The 21475-nt window shown below is 45.9% G+C and overlaps 2 protein-coding genes across 2 annotated transcripts in view; one reads left to right on the top strand and one right to left on the bottom strand.

Annotated features, from left to right (window-relative positions):
• Nucleotides 1–21475, top strand: part of LOC119566266 — a 1129280-nt gene that overhangs the window by 233878 nt on the left and 873927 nt on the right. The window lies entirely within an intron of this gene.
• Nucleotides 11173–12317, bottom strand: LOC122466320. Its single transcript, XM_043549457.1, has 2 exons — nt 12019–12317; nt 11173–11869 (listed from the first exon to the last, which is right to left on the bottom strand). The coding sequence occupies exons 1-2, from the start codon at nt 12157–12159 to the stop codon at nt 11183–11185; spliced, it is 828 nt and encodes a 275-aa protein (XP_043405392.1). The 5' UTR covers nt 12160–12317; the 3' UTR covers nt 11173–11182.

Genomic DNA, 21475 nt, shown 5'->3' with positions numbered 1-21475 from the left:
CTGTGCTGATAGAACCCTGCTGCTAGAGGGATTATGTCACCCTGCGCAGGGGACTAGCTATGCCGGCAAAAGTGGAGGATTTGTCAGTGGGAGATGAAATTTAGTGTGGACACCGGTCAGGCTGTGCTAAGAAAAAAAAAGAGGAGAATTTTGATGGTGCAACTTTCCAGTGTAGACCAGGCCTCAGCGGTTCTAATCGAGTTTAACTGTTGTAAGGGAGGGTGAGTGTAAGTCATGGCTACGCTAGTCCACATGATGGTCAGAGAGAAGGAATTCATAGATAGAGAAAACAGAAAACACAACATAGTAAACGCCAGTCGGGACAGTCAGTGGGAAGCAGGAACGGGGAGAACTGAGTGAAAGGTTCTGAATGAACCAGAACCACTTTGTAGCTCTTTGTCCTCAATATGGGGCTGAACTATCCTGAGCTCCCTTTCTCCTCCCCTCCCACACCCCCCGTGTCTGTTTCTGAGAAAATGGAGCAAAGAATTTGCCTTCTAATCATTCCGTGAAATGCTGAGAAGAAATTGTACTCAAGAAGGAAGGAGAACAGCTGCTTAAAAAGAGGCCAGAACAGAGTTTACCCAAAGAACAAATGCGAGTTAAATTTGGAGAGAGAGGATGGGTGAGGTAATATCTTATATTGGACCAACTTCTGTTAGTGAGAGAGACAAGCTTTCAAGCTTGCAGAGAGCTCTTCTTCAGGATAATGTGTGAGCTCAAAAGCTTGTCTCTCTCACCAAGAGAAGTTGGTCCAATAAAAGATATTACCTCATCCACCTTGTCTCTCTAATACCATGGGACTGGCACAATTACAACAACCCTGCATATGGTAAAATGTAGAGACATTTTTGGCATCAGCAGAAATTACACGTCTGACAACAGAGAGAAAATCTCTCATTTTGCTGCAGCGTGTTTCTGCTGTTTGGTCACTGACGTTCTTTTCTTACATGTTTTTCTTGCATTATTGAAGGTGAGGGTTTTGAGCCCACGTTCTGTGGGCATATACCTCTCAGTACCAGGGGAGGGGAGATATGTACCCAGAATGAAGTTCTAACTTTTCCCTTTACAACCGGGGGGGAGAGAAAATGAAAGTGAAGTCTGAACGATTTACAGGAATTAGGCTCTAAAAATTCTCTGAAGCTTTTGAACTTTACTCTCAGAATAGATTAGATTATCTGTTGCTGGGTATAAAAAGCTGAGAAGGGAGACAGGACTTTCACCGTAGATTAACAGAGATTAATGCATAATTAATTGTAAGCCATTTCCCTGTGTGCTATGTCAGTTGGGTGGCAGGAGTTTAGGGGCACATTGTCTGCATACAGGAGCCCTTACAGGGTGTGTCTACCCAGTTGCGTGTGAAGAGATGAAATGGACAACAGTGCAAAACACTCCAGCTATGTCCATTGCCACCAAAGCAGTTTCACTAGTTCTGGGTCACTAGCTCCGGACGTCCCCTGTCCCTCTGTTCTCCTCCATCCTTCTGCCACAATTTGCACACAAGGGCTGCAGTTGATCTGGAGCGGGGAATGCGCAGGGTACATTTGACTGTACCATGTAGTATTCACTGCTCGTGGTATGGACCTCCCAGTCCCAGAACTGTCCCAAGGGGGCGTGGGCTGCAGGACACGGCCGTGTGGAGGGGACTCAGGGTGTTGTTGGCACTGGAACCTGCAGTCATGTGCCACGAGCAGCCTCTCAAACACCTTATTGTGCTGCGCTCTGTCTTCCTCCCTCAGCCTGCGATCACACTCCAAGACCTGCAGCACCAACCTCTCTTCACTCTCTGCAGCGTCTCTCTCTCTTTCCACCTCTCCTGCATCCTTCTCTCTCTGGTACTCCAGCTCCTAATTGGCTTTATCCAGGGTGTCTCCCTTTAATTCTGACTCACTTCCTCCTGGCCTGGTGCATGAGAGTTTGCCCCTCCCCTCCTCCCCCCAGGCTCCTGACCCGTCAGGCACTCTGACCCGTCCGGAAATGATTCGTGTGACCCCTCTAACAACTCCTCCCACCAACCTCTACCAATCAGGCCACTCCGAGAGCAGATTTGACCAAAATAGGGCAGGTTCTGGGATGGGGTGAACCTCCCAGAAGAGTGGCGTGTGACCCCTCTGCCAATCAGAGCGCAGCACCATCACCCCATAAGTCCCAGCGTCGGGCAGAAGAGGCTGTCTTTTACCAAGAGCGCGTGTTTTAGAAATCGTGGAAACATGGACTCCTTCACCACCCCCATGAGAACTTCAGACTTTGTTTTAGCCCCGAGCACCTTTGGACTTGTGTGGAGAAAGCGCTACATCAGCGAGAGTTCCGAGGAGGACCCTTTGGCCCATCCGTTTACGGCAGAAACCGACCCCAAAACACGGCTGCTTGTGAGGCACCGCGATGAGCGTGATGGCCTCTTGTTGTCCACCCCCCTAGAGGTGGAAGGTGATCATGGCTTGGGGGAGCTACGGGCGGAGAAGGTGAATGGAAAAGACATGGCTCAGGTAAATAAATGTTTAAGAAGTGACGGTCGGGGTGGGGGTGGGGGTGTAATGGGGGTTAGGAACCAGGGATTGTGTAAATCAAAAACCAAGCAGTGGGGTGCTTACACTGTTTCTTTTCTGAAAAAATCTCTCGACAGCTTGATGATGCCTTTCTAGAGGCCTTTGAGAACTTATGCATCGGTAGCCCGGTGGGAGTAAATGTATCATGCATCAGCTGTTTTTGCTCATGTCTGAGACACAGATCTCAAGAGGAACCAGCACAGACACCCTCATGTTAGGAGTCATGGCGTCCATTTTTACAGGCGGTTGTAAAAGGTTGTGTTAAACCAGGCGATTAATAAAACATATTTAAATGTGTTAATATGAATGCTTGTCCCCCACCCTTCAAATGTTAATAATAAAAAATTATGGCGACCCCAACATCTACAGGAACTATTACAAAGCCCAGGCGGGATATGCCCTTCCTGGATATCATGGGGCCCCCATGATGTATGGGGCGGGCGTGGGTGGAATATTCCATAGCCTCTTTCGAAAAGCCATACCGCTTTTGAGGAGGGGGCAAGAGATTATTAAACCCCACGTAAAAACTGCCGCTCAAAACATAGCTAAAGACATGGTAGGTCATGTCTCCCGCGCTGTTCTGGAGAAGGTGGGGAACACAGCTTCACAGGAAGGATCGGGGCTGATGTACATTAAAAGGAGGAAGAAGAGAAAGAGAAATGCGTCATATCCGCGACGCACAGGTCCCTCGAAACCCTTTAAAAGAAGGGCTTTGACCCGCAGGGTCAGCCACAAGCGAAAGTCCAAGAGGAAGCCGGGGCGAAAGAGGAAATGCTCGCCTGCCTGATAAAAGAGCTATATTTGAATCAACATGGCTTTTGTTCACTGCGGGTCTGAAGAGTGCACCAAATCCGAACTAGACTTGTTCCAAATATCCCCTACGCAGACCAGCATTGAGAAAAGAATCAACATCGAGGTGCCACCTCTGTCGGCCATTACCGAGTCTGCCCCCATTGACTTTTTTACAGCAGGGAATGGCGCAGATTATATGGATTTAAACAACACACTGCTGTACCTGTGTTGCAAGATTGTAAAAGGAGGCGGAACTGAACTCGCCGCGGACGCCGAGGTAGGCCTGGTGAATTACCCAGTGGCCTCCATTTTTAGTCAGCTGGATGTCACGCTGGGAGACCACCTTGTAAGCCAAAGCAACAACTGTTACCCTTCCAGGGCCTTTATCGAATCGGTGCTCAGTTACAGCGATGACACCCTAACCACACAATTTTCCGCTGGCCTCTTTTAGAAAGACACTGCCGGACAACAGGAAGAAATGGGGTTGGATGGCGAGAATCTAGGGTTTGTGAGGCGTGCAAAGCTGACTGCCCAAAGCAGAACAGTAGAGCTTCTGGGTCATCTACACAGCGACCTGTTTTTTCAAGAAAAACTATTGTTGAACGGAGTGGATGTGAAAATTAAACTGACACGCAGTAAAGATGCTTTCTGTTTAATGGGCAGTGGAACCAAAGGCTTTAAACTGCGCATTCTATCAGCATCCCTTTCTGTGAAGAAAGTACGGGTGGCCCCGAGCGTTCGTCTGGGACACGCTGAGGCCCTGCTTACCGCTAATGCTAAATACCCTGTGGACCGTGTGGGAATGAAAGTGTTTAGCATCCCTGCGGGCAGCAGGGTCAGTAACCAGGAGAACCTGTTTTTGGGACAGTTACCCAAAATGCTTGTCCTAGGATTTGTGGATAGATGCCTTTAGTGGAAGTTACACTAAAAATCCCTTTCATTTTAAGCATTACGATATTAATTTTGTGGCCTTGTATGTGGATGGTGAACAGATACCAACCAAGCCTCTGCAACCAGACTTCAAGGCAGGACGCTGTGTTAGAGAATACATGAATCTGGTACAGACGGCTGGTAAACACATGAAAGATCGTTCTCTGTTAATTGACCGTGAGGAGTTTGCACAGGGTTACACCTTGTTTGCCTTTGACCTGTCCCCCGACCAGGAATGCGCCGATCACTATTCCCTGATTAAAACCAGGAACCTGAGAGCAGAAATACGTTTTGGGAAGACTTTAACCGTTACCATCCATATGATTGTGTATGGGGTTTTTGACAACGTCATAGAGATATATCAGAGGAGAAATGTTCTGTTTGACTGCATGTAAACATGGACACCCTGCAGCTCTCATGTGTCTTATCAATGGATCCTTACACAAAAAAGAATTTCTTAGATGTGTTTCCCTGCGATTGGCTCCCTGGCGGCAAGCTCTCCCAGAGACCCCTAGGTTTGGTGGTCAACACACATCCACACAACCAACCGGGTGAACACTGGCTTGCCTTGTATCTGGTGGAGCGTAACCTTGGAGAGTTTTTTGACTCATATGGGCACCCCCCAAACAGTGTGTTCTTTCCTAAAAGCATTATGAAATTTTTAAACAAAAATGCCACAGACTTTGTGTTTCACAACAGACAATTACAAGACCCCAGCTCCATCGCCTGCGGCTATCACTGCGTGTTTTTCTTACACCATTGTCGCAAGGGTTTATCTTTTGACCGGATTTTAAAATTGTATTCTAATGACTTAGTGCAAAATGACCGGAGGGTGATGAATTTTGTAAAAAATAAATTTAAATACTTGGACATGCCTAGCCTTGCTCAAAACATGTTTCAACAAGCCCAGACATGTGTATCTTGCAACGATTTTCATAGTCATGTTACCCAATAAAGCACCCCAGGTGAGGGGTTTAAAGACAATTGATGTTTGGTGGGGTTTTTAAAAAACAAATAAAACACAATGACCAATTCAGAAATGTTTTATTTAAAGCAAAACATTACCAGTTTTTTAAAAAAAAAATTAGAACGTGAAAAAGATCACACTCTGAGCCATTCGCCTCTTTTAGCCAATTTTAGTTTTTTAGATGGCAAAAAAGGGGTCACGGTTTCTTGATCCAGCCTGGTGTCAGCGGTCGAGGCCTTGAGGCATTCCAAAAGATCTCTGTTGGCCGCATTGCCCATGATGGAAGATGGTATGTTCAGTTCCACCATGGCATTCATAAACACACCCCATCCTTTAGGTACATGTCTGCTAGGAACAGAGCGCGTCTGGGTGACGGCCCTGACTGAATCGAGCATGTTAGAACCATGATCCACAGAGCCTTTGTACACAAAAGACCCTTTATCGTTCCATGAAGAGATATTTTTATCCTGGCCCAGCTTATTTAGGAATACTAATGCATTTTTCTTATAACACTTATTCACATTATCCAACACCTCCTGAGCAACAGAGTCTGAGGTCTTTGGTGTTTCTGAGGGTTTGGTAGTCACACTCTGTTCCTGTTCTGGTACAAACAGACTTATTTTTCCTTTATCCACATCGCTCTGCTTCACGTACGTTAGGTACCTTTGAAGCACGGTGCTGTAAAGTTTAGCCTTTTCGTATTCACCTAAGTCAGTTCTTTGAAGAACAGACTTCATTTCAGCATCCAGTAAGCGTGTTGCGGTCGTTCTGATATTTTCCTCTGCTGGAGGGGGAGCCCTTAATTGCTCCAACTGGCGGCTGGGCATCAGGTACATTTTTTCTGCATACTCCATTATTGATTAGTTAAAAGCCCCGTTATCAGAGGGCTAGCAAAACTTAACAGGGGTCCGATAAACCCCCCAGACTGCTTCAAAAGATGCTTCTTTCTTTTAAGTGGAACCCTTTTATTACACAAAGTTTTTATAAGCGTGTGTTTCTTTTTCAGCACACGCATTTGATTCTGTGTTAAAGGCGTGTTTCCTTTTAAGGTGTTGAGCGCTATTTCTGAGATGGCTGCTACTAGATCGTCAGAGGCTGAGCACAGTATAGCCCTCCTTTGCTGCGTAATTTTAAAAGGCCCAGGTTTCTCTTCACACAGCTAGACATGTTTTCAGTCAGCACCCCCGGCTGTTAAAAAGGGGCCTGCCAATAATTTATCTCTTTTTATACCCGGCTGTTGTTCTTTTTAAAGTATAAACTGCCGGCCAGTCTGGAGGGAAAAGACCAGTTCTTAGTCTATAAGCTTCTGGTGTGGAAGCATTTAAATCCACCACCAGGTAGCCATAAGGCCTTTTGGTAGCATCCTCAAAAGCTTCTAGAAAGAATTGAGCTTTGCCGGGGTACATTTGCCGAGCGAGTGTAGCAATTTGTAATCTATCCCTGGGGTTTTTGAACAGAACCATGTACTTTGTGTTTAGGTTAATCGTGCGACTCTTTTTTCCCTGGCAAAATATGGTCTGAACTATATACATAATGCTCAGGTTCCTGTGATGCACGTATTTGGTAAAGCCTTTCTCGATTTCATCGCTTTCACAGGCAGAGTTCATCAGATCATCTATGATAATCACGGTTATTTTATTGGTAGGAAACAAACGGTCATCGTCAAAAGCATGAGGCAGCCCCTCCACAAAATTGATAAAGGGATATTTACAGAGCAGTTCTTTATACAGAGGTTGCCAACAACTGTAACACCACACAATATTCTCAGGCGTAACAGACAATGTTTGTTTGGCATTATCCAATACATTTTTTATAAAGTAACTTTTCCCGCAGTTGCTAGGCCCCATGAGAATTGCAGAAAAGGGGTGTTTCCACCTCGTATCCATTTTTCAAAAGCCGTAGGGCAGGGTTTTAAACCCTTCTCCTAGGACCCTCTTGTTGTAAACGACTTTCTGTGTTTTTTTAAGGGTTTTGGTCTCTATTTGCCACTGATTTTTGTTTCTTACAATAGAGGGCTGCTGCTGCTTTTTGGAGGGGTTTTCTTGCAGGCCCGTGCAATAGTCCAGGACTAGATCTTTCAAACTGTCAAAGCTGATCTTTTCACAGTTTGCTACGTTCAGGGTAATACCTTTGACCTTCATATAGGCCTTTCCTCCCGACAGCTTATACCCGTATGTTTTTGGGCCTGCCGACACAAACTCAGTGATGTGTTGATCTGGCAGGATTTCGCTCGTGAGGTCCCCTAAATAATCCCCCAGAGGGGGATTCCAGGCCCCCTCCCTTTTCACAAATATCACCGAGTCAGTGTCGTGATACATGCACCGCTCTTGCAACCCGTCTAGGAGTCTGTATAGTTCTAAGCGGGCATAAGCGGTGGTGAAACAGGCTATGAAAACATTGGTATTGCCAGAGACAGAGTACCGGTCTTTTGCGTGTTTCCAAGACACTCACGCTGTTTCATCGTCGATAAACTCGCAGGATGAAACCTCGTAGCTGGGGGAAAACAGGTACTGAAAGAGTTCGTCAGGGTCTTTCACGATGTTGGTATTGGGTAGGTTGGTTCTTTGGCCGAATTTACCCCACAGAGAATTTAAAAACAGTTTAGCAATGTCCCATCAACATGCAATTCTCTATTGCTCTATAGCAGCTTTGAGGTCTGGTTTAAGAAATCCTCAGCGGACAGCTCATCCCTCGTTCTTCTGACCGAAAACAAAGGGTTAGTTAAATGACGGCTCTCTAAACGTAACTGTACGTAATCATCAGGGCCTACCCTATCATTAACGTCATCAAGAACTAGCTGTATCCCTCTGTGTATGGCTTCAACAACCTGTTGAGCTGAATTTATTTGCTCAAGATTGACAAAACGAAACTCCTCACAATACACCGACCCCCCAAATCTAGGTCATTCACGTTGCCAACTTCTCACTCTCTCCATATACACCTCTGCATTTTCAGGGTTACTTGGGCGTTCCTCTACGGAACCATCAGTGGCATCTTCTACCTCCGATACTAATTGAGAGACAGACTCTGAGACGCCTCCGTGAGGGTCACTGAGAGTAGATGGGACCCCGTCTAGAGAGCCCTCTGGGGAATTTTCTAAATCAGAGTCTGATTTCGCCTCCCCATTTTCAGACAGGCCAGTTTGAGAGCCTCCGGTAGGGAGCATCTCTTTTTGTTTTTTTTTTCCTCATTACCTCTTTAGCCCTTTTTAAAATTTTTACAGCGACCCTGGCCTGCAACTTTTTGGCAGCCATCTGTTTATCCCCCAAGTGCTGTCCGCCCTTTTGTTTACACATGAGCTGATGTGCACCCTTGAGGGTACCCCTTTCCACACCTAGTCATGCCTGATCAGAGCCACCCTTTCCAGCCCCCCTTTCTTTTAGGCCCCCCGAGGATACAGCGTCCATCAGTTTTCTGAATGAAGCATCAAACTCTTCCCAAATACTAGAATATGGGGGATCTGTGACAACCTTATGGATCTGGGAGAATGGCTTGTCAGTCCTTGGTTTTTTATTCACAACCCCTAGAGCGCCTGCTCTGGGTTTGTGAATGTGTGTGTTTCTGTGCACATTCAGAACCCCTAGAGTGCGTGCTCTGGGTTTGTGAATGTGGGCGTTTTCGCTCACAGTTTTCTCAGGGCTTGGTGTGGTGGTGGCCGCTGAGGAACTGGAGTTGTGTTTGCATGGATGTTTTTTACCAGAGTGTTTTGTTTTGTCCTTGGGTTTGACGTAAATGAGGTTTGGACTGGCCTGATGCTTCATCTGCACTCTTGTGCTGTTTTGCGTTGTTAAAGGTCTCAAAGCAGATTCCTGGTTCTTTGGTGGTTCTCGGGGAGGGGTCCTTGTAGCTCCCACTACAGCCTTGTCAGAAGGGTGCACATGACTGATTGGGGCAGGGGGAAAAAAAGCATTTTACAAAAACGTAACTTTGCCAGCTTTCTCACCCGCACCTATGTATTTACTTAAAATACAAAACATCATAAATTAACCAGACTAATACGCAAAATATATTTACCCGGCTTCATCCATCCATCCGTCACTGATACTGGTGAATTTTTCTTTTCAGTTGCCTCTTTCCTTTTTCTTTTGAGCATTTTTACCCCCTCGTGTTTTGACCGTACTGTAAAGCAAACAACATTCTAATAAAACACATGAAACTGTCTAGTAAACTTTAAAATAAAAAAAATATTCATTAGGGTGTTTTTTCTATTTAAAAAAGTCACAGCTTTAAAACAAAATAATCCATTTCAGGCTGTACAACAAACACAGGTTTTGAGTTTATTTCTACCACTTTAAAAACAACCCCCACAAATATTTTTTTAAAAAAAATACATCTCATTTTGCAAAGTAAAAACCCTGTTAATTGGAAACACACCATCAGTTTGTAGACATATACTTTTTAAAAACCACCTATGTTTTACACACACACACACACACACACACACACACCAGCAGTTTAAAACACTGTTTGCAACAAAATACTTTTCAATAAACCCACATGCTTTTAAAAAGACCCCTGGTTGTTCTGTCCCCCGCCCCGCCCCAGCCATGTGTGCTTGGGGCCTTTGGGTTAAAAAAAACCAAGCCAAACTGTTAGTTAGTATTAGCCCCCAAATCCCTCTTCAACCTACGTAATACCTGAAGTTATTAAGCACAACTACAGTTAAAAATGGTTTTTACCTTGGCCTGGTGATGAACTGCAACTTAAAGTTACTGGCTCCATGCTAAACAGATCACACTGCAATAAAGATAGGCACCATTATTTACTAAGACAGCATGGCCAAAGCATGGCATTATATATATATATATATATATATATATATATATATATATATATATATATATATATTCAGAGTTAAAAAAACAGGGAACATACCTCCTCTTGCAGTCCAGCAGCAATTCAAGAGAGTTTCTGTTGAAAGAGACAGTCTCCAAGCTACCTGAGGTTTTTATACCATCCTAATTCTTTTGTTTCAAAACAGTTAGCAGGTTGATTGGATCACCCCTCCCTAGCATTCCCTTTTGTGATCTGGGGAGGGTGGGGTGGGGGGGATACGTTTTCTGCACAACATTGGGCTGCTTTTCTTTTTTTTCTTTTTTAAGTTCAAATACATTTTTTTTTCCCCTGTAGGGCCTTTTTACAGTAGCCATTTCAAGTGAGGGACCCTTTGCAGATATCAATGAATGTCTTGGGGCTTGGATTTTTTTTGTTTTTTTGTTTTTTAAAACATGTGTCTTTAATGCTTAAAGTTTGGTGGGGTGGGGGTGCTTTCTAGAAAAAGTGCCCCATGGCCTTCAACCAACTCCTGGGTCATATTTAAACTGGCCTATAGCGTTCCACCAACTCCTGGCGTCATATTTAAACTGTCCAATAGAGTTCTGCCAACTCCAGGGGTTATATTTAAACTGTCCAATAGCATCTACGAACTCCTGAGGTTTTATTTCATTTCATATTAATCAGAACTCACCATCCTCACCCACCCACCTCCCTTACTATGGGTGCACCCCCATCAAAATTAAGCCTATGGCAACAAGGGTGAGTAATCACAGTCACCCTGGCTATTCAGTAAGGGGTGTGGTTGAACCCGTTCAGTTCAACAGAATAAGTCAGTTCTATCGTACTCAACCACATGTCTGAACCATCCCTGTTTGTTTTACTGTAAACACATTTTTAGGATTTTTTTCCCCTCCCACAACATACATTTCAACTTTTTTTTTTGCTGTAAATGGGTCTCTCTTACACAAAAGACACAAGAGCTAGGTTCTCACAAACGATTTTTTGTTATTTAAAAGACATACAGCTCCTTGAAAACAAACCAAGATGCTCCATTAAAAAAAGAAAGAAAGAAAAAAAAACTTTAAGCTCCCTTAAGGGCCAGAGACCTTTTAACAGAAATACAGATAGTCACAAAGCCCTTTTCGATAGAATATTTTTTTTTAATTTACAGCTACCAAGTTTTATATCGCATGTTTGGCCCCTCACCATTTTCTAACTTAATCCTTTTAGATTTCTTACAAATAGCCTTTTTCTTAAGCAGGGTTCTATAACTTTTTGTGCGGACCAGACGGTCAATATAACGCTCTAAGCAGGCATCTTCCGGTTTGGTCACTTTTTTTAAAACATGGTCAGGGTCTCCACTGAATTGCACAGCATTTATCAAGGTCACCATTTGTGCTAAATGTTCTTGGGTTAGGCACAGACATTGCATAACATAACCTATGGCAATAACAGTGTTTAATAAGCTTTCCAAACACAGCTCAGCACACAAGCCCCGGAGCTTGCAGTTTATATCCACTGAAGTCCAAGTCACACAGTCATGGTGCCACTGGCCTGGTGCATCTATGACACAGCCCTCACAATCTTCAAAAAGCTTTTCCCTGAGACAGTGATTAAGAACAGCATAAACAGCAACGCGTACAATAGTCCGCATGACTTTTTTACGCTCACGACGTGGCACTGGCTCAGTCAGTTCCATGCCAAGCCTCCTCCTAAACTCCTCATAGCCGTCATCCTCGGAGTCCTCGTCAACATTTTGTATCGGCGTTGAGCAAAAACAAGGTGGGGCCGGTTCATCTTTGCTGCTTGGTGCAACGCTGTCCAGGGTCTCCGGGTCCTCTAGAAAGGCATCGTCGAGCTGTCGAGAGATTTTTTTTTTCAGAAAAGAAACAGCTTAAGCACCCCACTACTTGGTTTTTGATTTACACAATCCCTGGTTCCTAACCCCCCATTACACACACACCCCCACCCCCAACCTCGACCGTCACTTCTTAAACATTCATTTACCTGAGCTTTGTCTTTTCCGTTCATCTTGTCCAGGAGTGACTCCCCCGAGCTGCGATCGCCTTCCACCTCTAGGGGGGTGGACAACAAGAGGCCATCACGCTCCTCGCGGTGCCTCACAAGCAGCCGGGTTTCGGGTTCCATCAATGGCTGGGCCAAAGGGCTCCCCTCAGTCTCCCCTCCTCCTCCTCGGAACTCTCGCTGCTGTAGCGCTTTCTCCGCGGTTTTTCAAAGGCCCTTGGGGCTAAAACAAAGTCCGAAGTTCTCATGGGGGTGGTGAAGGAGTCCATGTTTCCACGATTTCTAAAACACGCGCTCTTGGTAAAAGACAGCCTCTTCTGCCCGACGCTGGGACTTATGGGGTGATGGTGCTGCGCTCTGATTGGCAGAGGGGTCACATGCCCCTCTTCTGGGCGGTTCACCCCAGCCCAGAACCTGCCCTATTTTGGTCAAATCTGCTCTCGGGGCAGATTGATTGGTAGAGGTTGGTGGGAGGAGTTGTTAGAGGGGTCACACGAATCATTTCCGGATGGGTCACCCCGTCCCGGAACTCATCCTGATTGGTCAAATCTCCTCTTGGGGCCGGTCCTATTGGGACAAAACCCATCCTGATTGATAGAGGGTTGGGGGAGGAGTTGTTAGAGGGGTCACAAGACCCACTTCCGGAGAGGACACCCCGCCCCGGAACTCACCCTGATTGGTGAAATCTCCTCTTGGGGCAGTCCTACAGGGGCGAAACCCCTCCTGATTGGTAGAGGGAGTGGGAGGAGTTGTTAGAGGGGTCACATGACACACCTTGCTTCCGGTCATGTGGCAGCCTTGACCTCGGAAGTAATAACCCCATGGGGCAGTACTTCCGGTGAAGGGGACGGGGTCAAGGGGTGGGGTTAAGGGGTCAAGGGGCAGGGTTGGGGAGTCACATGACACACCTTCTGGTCATGTGGCAGCCTTGACCCCGGAGGTAATACCCCCATGGGGCGGGACTTCTGGTGAAGGAGGCAGGGGTCAAGGTGCGGAGTTAAGGGGTCAAGGGGCGGGGTTAGGGTTTGCTTGATGGTAGGGCCCTTATACTACTCGGTAGTACTGCTGAAAAGGACCTGGGGGGTATTGTGGATCACAAATGGACTATGAGCCAGCCATGTGATGCAGTTGTGAAAAAAGGCTAATGTCATTCGAGGGTATGTTAACAGGGGTGTTGTATGTAAGACCCAGGAGGTAATTGTCTTGCTCTGCTCAGGGCTGGTGAGGCCGCAGCTGGATCCTGTGTCCTGTTCTGGGCACTACACTTTAAGGAAGATGTGGACAAGTTGGAGAGAGTCCAGAGCAGAGCCACAAGAATGAAACGAGGCTTTTGAATACCTGCCCCGTGAGGAAAGGTTAAAAAAACTGGGCATGTTCTGAGCAAAGAAGACTGAAGGGGGACCTGATAACAGTCTTCAAATTTGTGAAGGGCTGTCACTGACATACTGCCGCTGTGCTGATAGAACCCTGCTGCTAGAGGGATTATGTCACCCTGCGCAGGGGACTAGCTATGCCGGCAAAAGTGGAGGATTTGTCAGTGGGAGATGAAATTTAGTGTGGACACCGGTCAGGCTGTGCTAAGAAAAAAAAAGAGGAGAATTTTGATGGTGCAACTTTCCAGTGTAGACCAGGCCTCAGCGGTTCTAATCGAGTTTAACTGTTGTAAGGGAGGGTGAGTGTAAGTCATGGCTACGCTAGTCCACATGATGGTCAGAGAGAAGGAATTCATAGATAGAGAAAACAGAAAACACAACATAGTAAACGCCAGTCGGGACAGTCAGTGGGAAGCAGGAACGGGGAGAACTGAGTGAAAGGTTCTGAATGAACCAGAACCACTTTGTAGCTCTTTGTCCTCAATATGGGGCTGAACTATCCTGAGCTCCCTTTCTCCTCCCCTCCCACACCCCCCGTGTCTGTTACTGAGAAAATGGAGCAAAGAATTTGCCTTCTAATCATTCCGTGAAATGCTGAGAAGAAATTGTCCTCAAGAAGGAAGGAGAACAGCTGCTTAAAAAGAGGCCAGAACAGAGTTCACCCAAAGAACAAATGCGAGTTAAATTTGGAGAGAGAGGATGGGTGAGGTAATATCTTACATTGGACCAACTTCTGTTAGTGAGAGAGACAAGCTTTCAAGCTTGCAGAGAGCTCTTCTTCAGGATAATGTGTGAGCTCAAAAGCTTGTCTCTCTCACCAAGAGAAGTTGGTCCAATAAAAGATATTACCTCATCCACCTTGTCTCTCTAATACCATGGGACTGGCACAATTACAACAACCCTGCATATGGTAAAATGTAGAGACATTTTTGGTATCAGCAGAAATTACACGCCTGACAACAGGGAGAAAATCTCTCATTTTGCTGCAGCGTGTTTCTGCTGTTTGGTCACTGACGTTCTTTTCTTACATGTTTTTCTTGCATTATTGAAGGTGAGGGTTTTGAGCCCACGTTCTGTGGGCATATACCTCTCAGTACCAGGGGAGGGGAGATATGTACCCAGAATGAAGTTCTAACCTTTCCCTTTACAACCGGGGGGAGAGAAAATGAAAGTGAAGTCTGAACGATTTACAGGAATTAGGCTCTAAAAATTCTCTGAAGCTTTTGAACTTTACTCTCAGAATAGATTAGATTATCTGTTGCTGGGTATAAAAAGCTGAGAAGGGAGACAGGACTTTCACCGTAGATTAACAGAGATAAATGCATAATTAATTGTAAGCCATTTCCCTGTGTGCTATGTCAGTTGGGTGGCAGGAGTTTAGGGGCACATTGTCTGCATACAGGAGCCCTTACAGGGTGTGTCTACCCAATTGTGTGTGAAGAGATGAAATGGACAACAGTGCCAAACACTCCAGCTATGTCCATTTCCACCAAAGCAGTTTCACTAGTTCTGGGTCACTAGCTCCGGACATCCCCTGTCCCTCTGTTCTCCTCCATCCTTCTGCCACAATTTGCACACAAGGGCTGCAGTTGATCTGGAGCGGGGAATGCGCAGGGTACATTTGACTGTACCATGTAGTATTCACTGCTCGTGGTATGGACCTCCCAGTCCCAGAACTGTCCCAAGGGGGCGTGGGCTGCAGGACACGGCCGTGTGGAGGGGACTCAGGGTGTTGTTGGCACTGGAACCTGCAGTCATGTGCCACGAGCAGCCTCTCAAACACCTTATTGTGCTGCGCTCTGTCTTCCTCCCTCAGCCTGCGATCACACTCCAAGACCTGCAGCACCAACCTCTCTTCACTCTCTGCAGCGTCTCTCTCTCTTTCCACCTCTCCTGCATCCTTCTCTCTCTGGTACTCCAGCTCCTAATTGGCTTTATCCAGGGTGTCTCCCTTTAATTCTGACTCCCTTCCTCCTGGCCTGGTGCATGAGAGTTTGCCCCTCCCCTCCTCCCCCCAGGCTCCTGACCCGTCAGGCACTCTGACCCGTCCGGAAATGATTCGTGTGACCCCTCTAACAACTCCTCCCACCAACCTCTACCAATCAGGCCACTCCGAGAGCAGATTTGACCAAAATAGGGCAGGTTCTGGGATGGGGTGAACCTCCCAGAAGAGTGGCGTGTGACCCCTCTGCCAATCAGAGCGCAGCACCATCACCCCATAAGTCCCAGCGTCGGGCAGAAGAGGCTGTCTTTTACCAAGAGCGCGTGTTTTAGAAATCGTGGAAACATGGACTCCTTCACCACCCCCATGAGAACTTCAGACTTTGTTTTAGCCCCGAGCACCTTTGGACTTGTGTGGAGAAAGCGCTACATCAGCGAGAGTTCCGAGGAGGACCCTTTGGCCCATCCGTTTACGGCAGAAACCGACCCCAAAACACGGCTGCTTGTGAGGCACCGCGATGAGCGTGATGGCCTCTTGTTGTCCACCCCCCTAGAGGTGGAAGGTGATCATGGCTTGGGGGAGCTACGGGCGGAGAAGGTGAATGGAAAAGACATGGCTCAGGTAAATAAATGTTTAAGAAGTGACGGTCGGGGGTGGGGGTGGGGGTGTAATGGGGGTTAGGAACCAGGGATTGTGTAAATCAAAAACCAAGCAGTGGGGTGCTTACACTGTTTCTTTTCTGAAAAAATCTCTCGACAGCTTGATGATGCCTTTCTAGAGGCCTTTGAGAACTTATGCATCGGTAGCCCGGTGGGAGTAAATGTATCATGCATCAGCTGTTTTTGCTCATGTCTGAGACACAGATCTCAAGAGGAACCAGCACAGACACCCTCATGTTAGGAGTCATGGCGTCCATTTTTACAGGCGGTTGTAAAAGGTTGTGTTAAACCAGGCGATTAATAAAACATATTTAAATGTGTTAATATGAATGCTGTCCCCCACCCTTCAAATGTTAATAATAAAAAATTATGGCGACCCCAACATCTACAGGAACTATTACAAAGCCCAGGCGGGATATGCCCTTCCTGGATATCATGGGGCCCCCATGATGTATGGGGCGGGCGTGGGTGGAATATTCCATAGCCTCTTTCGAAAAGCCATACCGCTTTTGAGGAGGGGGCAAGAGATTATTAAACCCCACGTAAAAACTGCCGCTCAAAACATAGCTAAAGACATGGTAGGTCATGTCTCCCGCGCTGTTCTGGAGAAGGTGGGGAACACAGCTTCACAGGAAGGATCGGGGCTGATGTACATTAAAAGGAGGAAGAAGAGAAAGAGAAATGCGTCATATCCGCGACGCACAGGTCCCTCGAAACCCTTTAAAAGAAGGGCTTTGACCCGCAGGGTCAGCCACAAGCGAAAGTCCAAGAGGAAGCCGGGGCGAAAGAGGAAATGCTCGCTGCCTGATAAAAGAGCTATATTTGAATCAACATGGCTTTTGTTCACTGCGGGTCTGAAGAGTGCACCAAATCCGAACTAGACTTGTTCCAAATATCCCCTACGCAGACCAGCATTGAGAAAAGAATCAACATCGAGGTGCCACCTCTGTCGGCCATTACCGAGTCTGCCCCCATTGACTTTTTTACAGCAGGGAATGGCGCAGATTATATGGATTTAAACAACACACTGCTGTACCTGTGTTGCAAGATTGTAAAAGGAGGCGGAACTGAACTCGCCGCGGACGCCGAGGTAGGCCTGGTGAATTACCCAGTGGCCTCCATTTTTAGTCAGCTGGATGTCACGCTGGGAGACCACCTTGTAAGCCAAAGCAACAACTGTTACCCTTCCAGGGCCTTTATCGAATCGGTGCTCAGTTACAGCGATGACACCCTAACCACACAATTTTCCGCTGGCCTCTTTTAGAAAGACACTGCCGGACAACAGGAAGAAATGGGGTTGGATGGCGAGAATCTAGGGTTTGTGAGGCGTGCAAAGCTGACTGCCCAAAGCAGAACAGTAGAGCTTCTGGGTCATCTACACAGCGACCTGTTTTTTCAAGAAAAACTATTGTTGAACGGAGTGGGTGTGAAAATTAAACTGACACGCAGTAAAGATGCTTTCTGTTTAATGGGCAGTGGAACCAAAGGCTTTAAACTGCGCATTCTATCAGCATCCCTTTCTGTGAAGAAAGTACGGGTGGCCCCGAGCGTTCGTCTGGGACACGCTGAGGCCCTGCTTACCGCTAATGCTAAATACCCTGTGGACCGTGTGGGAATGAAAGTGTTTAGCATCCCTGCGGGCAGCAGGGTCAGTAACCAGGAGAACCTGTTTTTGGGACAGTTACCCAAAATGCTTGTCCTAGGATTTGTGGATAGATGCCTTTAGTGGAAGTTACACTAAAAATCCCTTTCATTTTAAGCATTACGATATTAATTTTGTGGCCTTGTATGTGGATGGTGAACAGATACCAACCAAGCCTCTACAACCAGACTTCAAGGCAGGACGCTGTGTTAGAGAATACATGAATCTGGTACAGACGGCTGGTAAACACATGAAAGATCGTTCTCTGTTAATTGACCGTGAGGAGTTTGCACAGGGTTACACCTTGTTTGCCTTTGACCTGTCCCCCGACCAGGAATGCGCCGATCACTATTCCCTGATTAAAACCAGGAACCTGAGAGCAGAAATACGTTTTGGGAAGACTTTAACCGTTACCATCCATATGATTGTGTATGGGGTTTTTGACAACGTCATAGAGATATATCAGAGGAGAAATGTTCTGTTTGACTGCATGTAAACATGGACACCCTGCAGCTCTCATGTGTCTTATCAATGGATCCTTACACAAAAAAGAATTTCTTAGATGTGTTTCCCTGCGATTGGCTCCCTGGCGGCAAGCTCTCCCAGAGATCCCTAGGTTTGGTGGTCAACACACATCCACACAACCAACCGGGTGAACACTGGCTTGCCTTGTATCTGGTGGAGCGTAACCTTGGAGAGTTTTTTGACTCATATGGGCACCCCCCAAACAGTGTGTTCTTTCCTAAAAGCATTATGAAATTTTTAAACAAAAATGCCACAGACTTTGTGTTTCACAACAGACAATTACAAGACCCCAGCTCCATCGCCTGCGGCTATCACTGCGTGTTTTTCTTACACCATTGTCGCAAGGGTTTATCTTTTGACCGGATTTTAAAATTGTATTCTAATGACTTAGTGCAAAATGACCGGAGGGTGATGAATTTTGTAAAAAATAAATTTAAATACTTGGACATGCCTAGCCTTGCTCAAAACATGTTTCAACAAGCCCAGACATGTGTATCTTGCAACGATTTTCATAGTCATGTTACCCAATAAAGCACCCCAGGTGAGGGGTTTAAAGACAATTGATGTTTGGTGGGGTTTTTAAAAAACAAATAAAACACAATGACCAATTCAGAAATGTTTTATTTAAAGCAAAACATTACCAGTTTTTTAAAAAAAAAATTAGAACGTGAAAAAGATCACACTCTGAGCCATTCGCCTCTTTTAGCCAATTTTAGTTTTTTAGATGGCAAAAAAGGGGTCACGGTTTCTTGATCCAGCCTGGTGTCAGCGGTCGAGGCCTTGAGGCATTCCAAAAGATCTCTGTTGGCCGCATTGCCCATGATGGAAGATGGTATGTTCAGTTCCACCATGGCATTCATAAACACACCCCATCCTTTAGGTACATGTCTGCTAGGAACAGAGCGCGTCTGGGTGACGGCCCTGACTGAATCGAGCATGTTAGAACCATGATCCACAGAGCCTTTGTACACAAAAGACCCTTTATCGTTCCATGAAGAGATATTTTTATCCTGGCCCAGCTTATTTAGGAATACTAATGCATTTTTCTTATAACACTTATTCACATTATCCAACACCTCCTGAGCAACAGAGTCTGAGGTCTTTGGTGTTTCTGAGGGTTTGGTAGTCACACTCTGTTCCTGTTCTGGTACAAACAGACTTATTTTTCCTTTATCCACATCGCTCTGCTTCACGTACGTTAGGTACCTTTGAAGCACGGTGCTGTAAAGTTTAGCCTTTTCGTATTCACCTAAGTCAGTTCTTTGAAGAACAGACTTCATTTCAGCATCCAGTAAGCGTGTTGCGGTCGTTCTGATATTTTCCTCTGCTGGAGGGGGAGCCCTTAATTGCTCCAACTGGCGGCTGGGCATCAGGTACATTTTTTCTGCATACTCCATTATTGATTAGTTAAAAGCCCCGTTATCAGAGGGCTAGCAAAACTTAACAGGGGTCCGATAAACCCCCCAGACTGCTTCAAAAGATGCTTCTTTCTTTTAAGTGGAACCCTTTTATTACACAAAGTTTTTATAAGCGTGTGTTTCTTTTTCAGCACACGCATTTGATTCTGTGTTAAAGGCGTGTTTCCTTTTAAGGTGTTGAGCGCTATTTCTGAGATGGCTGCTACTAGATCGTCAGAGGCTGAGCACAGTATAGCCCTCCTTTGCTGCGTAATTTTAAAAGGCCCAGGTTTCTCTTCACACAGCTAGACATGTTTTCAGTCAGCACCCCCGGCTGTTAAAAAGGGGCCTGCCAATAATTTATCTCTTTTTATACCCGGCTGTTGTTCTTTTTAAAGTATAAACTGCCGGCCAGTCTGGAGGGAAAAGACCAGTTCTTAGTCTATAAGCTTCTGGTGTGGAAGCATTTAAATCCACCACCAGGTAGCCATAAGGCCTTTTGGTAGCATCCTCAAAAGCTTCTAGAAAGAATTGAGCTTTGCCGGGGTACATTTGCCGAGCGAGTGTAGCAATTTGTAATCTATCCCTGGGGTTTTTGAACAGAACCATGTACTTTGTGTTTAGGTTAATCGTGCGACTCTTTTTTCCCTGGCAAAATATGGTCTGAACTATATACATAATGCTCAGGTTCCTGTGATGCACGTATTTGGTAAAGCCTTTCTCGATTTCATCGCTTTCACAGGCAGAGTTCATCAGATCATCTATGATAATCACGGTTATTTTATTGGTAGGAAACAAACGGTCATCGTCAAAAGCATGAGGCAGCCCCTCCACAAAATTGATAAAGGGATATTTACAGAGCAGTTCTTTATACAGAGGTTGCCAACAACTGTAACACCACACAATATTCTCAGGCGTAACAGACAATGTTTGTTTGGCATTATCCAATACATTTTTTATAAAGTAACTTTTCCCGCAGTTGCTAGGCCCCATGAGAATTGCAGAAAAGGGGTGTTTCCACCTCGTATCCATTTTTCAAAAGCCGTAGGGCAGGGTTTTAAACCCTTCTCCTAGGACCCTCTTGTTGTAAACGACTTTCTGTGTTTTTTTAAGGGTTTTGGTCTCTATTTGCCACTGATTTTTGTTTCTTACAATAGAGGGCTGCTGCTGCTTTTTGGAGGGGTTTTCTTGCAGGCCCGTGCAATAGTCCAGGACTAGATCTTTCAAACTGTCAAAGCTGATCTTTTCACAGTTTGCTACGTTCAGGGTAATACCTTTGACCTTCATATAGGCCTTTCCTCCCGACAGCTTATACCCGTATGTTTTTGGGCCTGCCGACACAAACTCAGTGATGTGTTGATCTGGCAGGATTTCGCTCGTGAGGTCCCCTAAATAATCCCCCAGAGGGGGATTCCAGGCCCCCTCCCTTTTCACAAATGTCACCGAGTCAGTGTCGTGATACATGCACCGCTCTTGCAACCCGTCTAGGAGTCTGTATAGTTCTAAGCGGGCATAAGCGGTGGTGAAACAGGCTATGAAAACATTGGTATTGCCAGAGACAGAGTACCGGTCTTTTGCGTGTTTCCAAGACACTCACGCTGTTTCATCGTCGATAAACTCGCAGGATGAAACCTCGTAGCTGGGGGAAAACAGGTACTGAAAGAGTTCGTCAGGGTCTTTCACGATGTTGGTATTGGGTAGGTTGGTTCTTTGGCCGAATTTACCCCACAGAGAATTTAAAAACAGTTTAGCAATGTCCCATCAACATGCAATTCTCTATTGCTCTATAGCAGCTTTGAGGTCTGGTTTAAGAAATCCTCAGCGGACAGCTCATCCCTCGTTCTTCTGACCGAAAACAAAGGGTTAGTTAAATGACGGCTCTCTAAACGTAACTGTACGTA

The sequence above is a fragment of the Chelonia mydas genome, chromosome 6 (genome assembly GCF_015237465.2).
Source record: "Chelonia mydas isolate rCheMyd1 chromosome 6, rCheMyd1.pri.v2, whole genome shotgun sequence".
NCBI lineage: Eukaryota > Metazoa > Chordata > Testudines > Cheloniidae > Chelonia > Chelonia mydas.
Note: the sequence above shows the minus strand (reverse complement) of the source record. Positions and strands in the feature narration are given on the sequence as shown.

Excerpts from the sequence above, each read along its gene's own strand:
- LOC122466320 (XM_043549457.1), bottom strand. The coding sequence starts at position 12,159 with ATGGAACCCGAAACCCGGCTGCTTGTGAGGCACCGCGAGGAGCGTGAT. Across the intron at positions 11,870-12,018 it reads ACGGAAAAGACAAAGCTCAG|CTCGACGATGCCTTTCTAGA; the intron begins GTAAATGAATGT and ends ATCTCTCGACAG.